Here is a 6,646-nt window from a genome sequence, read left to right on the forward strand (position 1 = left end):
CAGCGCGTCCTCCGGCCCGGGCTGAGGCAGCCGCTGCCCGGGAGCGGGGCTTTAGAAATCCCAGCCGGACGGCAGGGCCGCTTGCTGTGTGCGCAGCGTGCGGGGCGGGACGCGAGAGCGAAGGGTGAGGCGGTCGTTCTTCGTAGTTAATTCTCCTGATTTGATCTTTCTCAGGACGTGTGGTAGCTCGGTCTTGGACTTGCCTCTACGCCTATAGACAATGTGTTTCTCTCTTCGGCTGTGTGTTCGTTCTTGTTTTAGTCGGTGCTGTGTGGGCTTTCCAAATTGGAAACACCTACATCTTTTGCAAAACATGTCTCTCATCAAAAAAAGGAGGGTCAATAGTCCTCAATTTCATTTTTAAGAATAGATTGGTATCAATTGGTGCAGTTTTGTTACGCTAGAACAGTTTGGAACTTAATGGGAGGGAACTACTTTTTTATAGCAATGATTAGGCAGATCGCCAGAGATCTTAATGTATAAACTGTGCTGTAGTTTGTTTCGTCAAATGCAGTAGCGATATATATACACACTTTATATATCTACGTGTATATATATAAACAGACTTCACTATTCAAGCACATCGGCCTAGGTGTTGACCATTTGAGCTGAAGAAGGCTTTTCCTGAACTACTGCTGCTACGTGTAACAGGAGTTCAAGACTTAGAAGCAATTCAGTCTGATAGCTTTGAAAAAATTATCTTTGGAGTTAATGTCAGTACTCGCGGCCTGGGTGGCAGTCTCACGTCTTTCATTTGTGGAAACTTTCGTACTTCCGGAGGAAAAATGTGTGAAAGTAACTCTGCACAACTCTCTAATGCTGTGCAGTAAAGTGCGCTCTTCTTTGAAAAATTTCTGTGCAGCTCAAGCCGGAGTCGTGTTAAAAGCCGGTGGGCCGTACTTTTGGATCGCTCAGTCACAGCTTTTGTAGTTCACCCTCCCAAATGTCAGCAGTGTGCAGATGGAGGGGCTAAAAGAAAGAGGTAGGAACCACACAAGGGTTGCGAGTGCTTGGGAGATTAACAGTGAAGGCTTAATAGTTAACTTAGCTAGGCTTTCAGCTGTTCGCTAGAGACCAGAGCAGGGAGCTGGAAAACCAAGTTAAAATGGTCTTTGAGGGAGTAATTCCAACGGAGGGTAGTAGTTGCTTTGTTAATTACCCTTTGCTAATTAAATTCAAATTAAATGCTACTATCTTGTGTAGCAGTGGAATGCAGTGAACTCGCATTTCTGTGTGCTGAGCCAACTTCGTGCGATGTGGCAGCTGAGCTTAAAATAATAGTTAACCGCTGAACTTTGCAGCCCCGATGAGGAGGGTAAGCCTACCGTGCAGCGATTTTCTAGGGTGTATGCATATAAATATTTAATCTTTTATAGATTTCAATCCAGTAAAAACGTGGTGGCATGTTTGAGGTGTTAAATGAAGACATTCAAACCCCAAACAGGGAGATAGGGCACCTTTTAATTTTGCCTGGAATTTTGGTAATAAAAATGTAGCTTGCATATGATTATTACTGACTTATGTATTTCATTGCAATTTGAAATGATGTCAGTATTTCTCTAGCGGTTTCTAAGAGGCTATTGCTAATGAAATATTGAACCAATGACCCAGGCTATTCAATGATGATGAAAGGCCCAATCTAACATTTCATTGAACATGGCATTTATGAAGAATGAAACTGCTCATTTCTATTACATAATCAATAGCACATTAAACCATTTATCATTAGTTTGGTTAAAGAATGCCTTTTTAGACCTATATGTTCCCCTGCCTTCTCAGTCAAGTTTAAATTCCATGTCTGAGAAAGCACAAGGTAGTAAAAAGGGAAGAGTTGATCTGAAGCTACCTTTACTCTCTTGGGGCCAGCAAATTTGGCAGAACCCCTTTTGCTATATCGTTTAGAAATATTAACATGAAATAGTACACAGTGCTGAGAAAACATTTATTCTAAGCTGTCCTCAAAATTGAACGGATTTCTAGCTTCAGTACACAAATGAATGCATTTCTTTCATGAAAACCCAGACTCTCCTTACCACAAGTTGGAAAAAAGATGTTACTTTAAGAAATTAACTTTTAGGGCCTTTATTTCCATGGTGAAAGCATGGAAACTGTGAAAGTTTCAGTCACTGAAGAGCATTAAGAGTAAATGGAATTTGTGTCTATAAATTCTGTTATCAAAAGTGATTTTCTGGACGCCCCTTTCTCGCTTGCTGGCCTTGTATTCCTGTCTGTTGTAACCCCTGGCTATAACAGAAGGGATGACATTTGCTTGAAGGAGGCCAGCAAGTACCCGTCATGTTGTTTTGGTTATTTTACTCTGCATATTTCTCCCAGTGCAGAGAAGTGGCGTCCTGCTTCCTGTGCCCCGGGAATTCATTCTTGCCTGGACAGTTTTGTAACTAGCTCTGTGAAGCTGCATGTGCTACCTGTGCCTTTCGGGGAAGTTCTGGTTGATTTTGGCAACTGCACTTCTAAATAGGTGTTAACCAGCCTCCAAGGAATAGACAGCTGCTGCGATACAAGGACTGTTGCAGGAATGACGTGAGAAAGGGGAAGTTACCAGGACTCTCTAGAGTCAAGAAATAATATTGCTGTGAGGTTGTCTCCTGAGAGGTGGTAATGGAGGAAGTGGGGTTTTTATTCCATTGACTCTGAAAGAGCCATCCGAAATCTGTTTCCACCGCGTGTCTTTGGAACGAGGCCAGGTGCTGTCTGAAATTCCAGAGTGGCTGGAACAGGGTTTTTTTTTCTTTTTTTTTTTTTTTTTCTTCTTGATGCATTTAGTGACACGCTGTTCTTCTGGTTATCCATCGACTGCAGGTGAGTGTGTTTCTGAGGGCAGATGATGCGCCTTCCTTTCTTGCAGCACAACAGGGAGCCCTTGCTGTATAGGAAGGGAGGTGCGAGGGAGCATAGCAGTGAAGGGATGAATGTAACACTGTAGGTTTACATTTCTTACCTTTACTGCTTTTTGATAGTTATAGTATGTACTTGAGGTTTTAAGATTGAAATATGAGTAGAATTTGATGTACATCTCTGGATTTAAGTGTTTTTATCCTGAGGTGACTTTATTTTTCTTTGCTCTTCTGCACTGAATTGAGGAGACGGTAGTTGCCTAATAAAAATAATGTATGAACACAGATTGCTTGAGTGTTTGTTGGTTTTTTTTTTTACTTAAATTTTTATACCTAGGTATACACTGATGAGCTGTTGCTGTCACTTGTTGCAGTATAAATAACGTGGAAAATACTGGTGTGCATAATTGAACATTTCATTAACTTATGTAATGAAACAAAAGTCCATTCTTTATTTTGTGTAAATAAAAGTAGTGTAATGTAATAGCTGATGGACTTCTCTTTTAGGGCTGATCTTGAGAATGGTCTTTTTTTAACTAGCATTGGTTGTACTTTAATTCATTTTTACTGCTTTTCACAGGCCTCTCAGGAGGAGCTAAAAGCTGCCTACCGCCGACTGTGTATGCTGTACCATCCAGACAAGCACAGAGACCCAGAGCTCAAAACACAAGCTGAGCGGCTGTTTAACCTTGTTCACCAAGCTTATGAAGGTCAGTGGAAGTCTGAAGTTTGCAGAAACTGTTTTCAGGGGTTTTCTAGAAGGAGGGCTGTGTCTTCGTGCCTTTTTAAGAAGATAGATATTATAACAAAGTGATAATAAAATTTGCTGATACTTAGCGATCGTTTGCTTCCTGCTTCTGTCCTGTAAATCAGAGGAGCAATGCAGTATAAATTCTGCAGTGAACAAGATGTGGAGTCCCTGTCTTATTTCCTGCATGTTGTAAATAATCTTTTCACCACTTCCCTTACTTCTGAAAAGACTCTCCCATACGAGGCTGAAGACTGAAAAGCTTCAAACAGAAAGACAATTTCATATTTTACTTTTGAACTGAATGAGTTCAATAATTTCATTTTAATGTGGTGAGTAGGTCTTACATTAGAGTTAGCTTTCCCTTTGAATTTTGTGGCTTTGCTTGGCTCTGTGTTGTGATGTATATGTAAAGCATTGCTCGTTTAGTACCAAATGTGAGCGTAATATTTTACAAGCAAAAATTCTGACATCTTGAAAATAAGCCACCCCACCTCCTGCCTATTTTCTCCCCCTCCTCTTCCATCTCTTAATATCACACAACAAAAGATTTTTTTTATCAGAATGTATAAAAAATAGTATCTGCCTGTGACATTTAGCAAGTTCAATAATCTTCAAGTAGTTCAGATCAAAGCTCAATTACTAGTATAAGCCTTTCTTTGCCTTAATACATACACACAGCTCCCTGAAGACTCATCAGTTCCTCCACAGCCAAAAGAGATACGTGACAATGATAAAGTTGGTCTTGGAACCCTGTGGGAAAAATACTGATGATGTTTTAATTTTTTTTTTTTAAGGAAGGGTGTGGTATGGGAGATTATGCATTTAAATATGCCTTACATTTTAGAGATTCTTCTTAATTCTATGTGCAGTCTTTTTCCAAACTAACTGTTCTGCAGTCTCCTGGTGTATTTTATTTTATCCATTGCATTGGGTGACCTTTTGGGGGATTCACATTCTACGTGCATTTTTGCAATTACCCTGTAGCTGATGTTTGGCAAGGCATGAACTGCCTCATGGAAATTGCTTTGTTGGTGCTTGGCATGTCCCACATGTTTGGACTGGGTGGGAAAGGATCAGTGGACAGGGATGGTAAGGAAGATTGAAGACAGGGAGCGAAGCACCGAAGAACTTTGAAAGCTAGACAGAGGTAGATGTCATTCCTCCTCAGAAAGTTTCCAGGGACTGCTATTGCTGAATTGCTAATAATCCCATTGATTGTTAGAGGGCTTATAGTCAAATAAAGCAATCTTAAAAAGCCCTGCTGCATATTCAGTTAGTCTGCATGTCTCTTTTGTGTTCTTTTCACTTTTTTATTTTAGAAGTAAGAAGAAAAAAAGGAGGAATTTATTGAGGGGGAAAAGTCAGTGTGTCCTGTTAATATAGCATGTGAAAAGGTTAAAGGGAGTTAATGTAAAAAATGGATGCAACTGTAAAACAATATCTTTCCAGGATCTGTGCCTGAATTGCAAATAACACTAGTGTGTTGGTCTGAAATTCAAGGAGAAGACCAAAAACTGAGTTCTCTCCTCTTTTGATTTTAACTTGCAGTGCTTAGTGATCCACAGACCAGAGCCATCTATGACATATATGGGAGGAGAGGACTGGAAATGGAAGGATGGGAGGTGAGAGAAATTTAGCACCTTATGGCCAGTGGAATTGGCTAAACCCACCTTTATCTGACATTCTTGTTTAATCGAGCTGCACTGACACCTTGATGGTGATAAATGCCTGTTTTTTTGAAGGCATCCTTGTTTAGTTACTTTTGTCTCTCTCTGCTGAAACACCATGATGGATTTTCAAAGAATACTTAGGTTTTTCACTTGAGAAGAGAACAATAAACCTGACATTCAGAGTTCCCTGATAGGATATTACAGTGACAGGCAACATCTTTGCCTGAGACAAATGCGTTGTTATTGCCCATCTAGTCTTATCTTTTTCATCTGAAACTTTTTTTTCAGCGTCAGCTAGCCTCTGAGTTTGAAATTACTTTTTTTTTCTGTGCTTTTGGGGGGTTTGGTTTTCTGTTGTTGGTTTGGTTTTTTGGGCTTTGAAAAAGAACTTGTCCATTCCTGGCTTTCCTGTTGTTAAGTCCCCTTGCTAGCCTCTGCCAGTCTTAGTTGATTGCACTACGCTGCTTGCTGCAGAATCGTATTGTATTGGGTCAGGTCAGTACCAAGGTCAAATTTGGAGTTAGTAGCAAGAAAAGTGGAGCAGTGGCAGTGTGTAACAGACATTTTTGAGCTGCTTGTGGCAGACTTGATCTTATTTTGAAAAGCCAAATCCAATACTCTTTCTATCCATACCTTGAGCCATACCTGTTTAAAACCCTCATTCTCTGAGCCATGTAAAGTAAACAGATGTGAATCAGCATAGCCTAAAATCACAAAGCTCTCACTTAATCAGTTTACCTCAGGCCAGAAACTTTCAGTCATTCTCATTTTTGTGTCTACACCTAGTAGAGAAGTTAATGTATAGCTGTTGGTAACAGCTGTGCTGCCGTATCTTGTACTTGTGGTTTGAAAGCTATTTGCCCTGGTTTTGTCAAGGGAATAGAAATAACAAGACCATTTTCCCTTCTCCCAAAGCATGGGGTTTTCTCTCATGCCTGCCGTTTGATCTGGCCCAGGTGTTTGCTTCCAAACTCTGAGTATTGAAATTCGTGCAGAGTGGCTTACAGCAGCAGCAGGGGCAGCGTGTTAGAGCGTACCAGGTCAGTGGACCTCCATCCCATCAGCAATGCAATACCCTGAACATCCTCCTTCTGGTAATCTTTTGTTTTTAATTTCTCTGTGAGCAGGTTGTGGAAAGGAAGAGAACTCCAGCTGAAATCAGGGAAGAATTTGAGCGTTTGCAGAGAGAGAGGGAGGAGAGAAGACTGCAGCAGCGAACTAATCCAAAGGTAAACAAAGACTTCATCCTAGTCTCAAGAGTGAATCCGTGAATTATTACAAATGTGCAACGTGTGATGAGCCTAGATTAGGGGCTATAGTAAATAACCTCTTAGGTATCTACACTTAGTGAGTTATTTTTCCTTTTTTGA

General features: G+C 40.6%; 1 protein-coding gene across 2 annotated transcripts in view; it reads left to right on the plus strand.

Moving 5' to 3' along the window:
• The first annotated feature begins 3,439 nt into the window (after positions 1-3,439).
• Positions 3,440-6,646, plus strand: part of DNAJC11 (DnaJ (Hsp40) homolog, subfamily C, member 11) — an 18,296-nt gene continuing 15,089 nt past the window's right edge. For both annotated transcript variants that reach the window (XR_664005.1, XM_009333448.1), the window contains exons 1-3: positions 3,440-3,565; positions 5,155-5,228; positions 6,404-6,505. Coding sequence is in view for 1 of the 2 variants with exons in the window: in XM_009333448.1 (XP_009331723.1) it covers positions 3,478-3,565; positions 5,155-5,228; positions 6,404-6,505 (264 nt within the window). In the remaining variant the exon portion in view is untranslated. The remainder of the gene's footprint in view (positions 3,566-5,154; positions 5,229-6,403; positions 6,506-6,646) is intronic.

Source organism: Pygoscelis adeliae, unplaced genomic scaffold (genome assembly GCF_000699105.1).
Source record: "Pygoscelis adeliae isolate BGI_AS28 unplaced genomic scaffold, ASM69910v1 Scaffold370, whole genome shotgun sequence".
NCBI lineage: Eukaryota > Metazoa > Chordata > Aves > Sphenisciformes > Spheniscidae > Pygoscelis > Pygoscelis adeliae.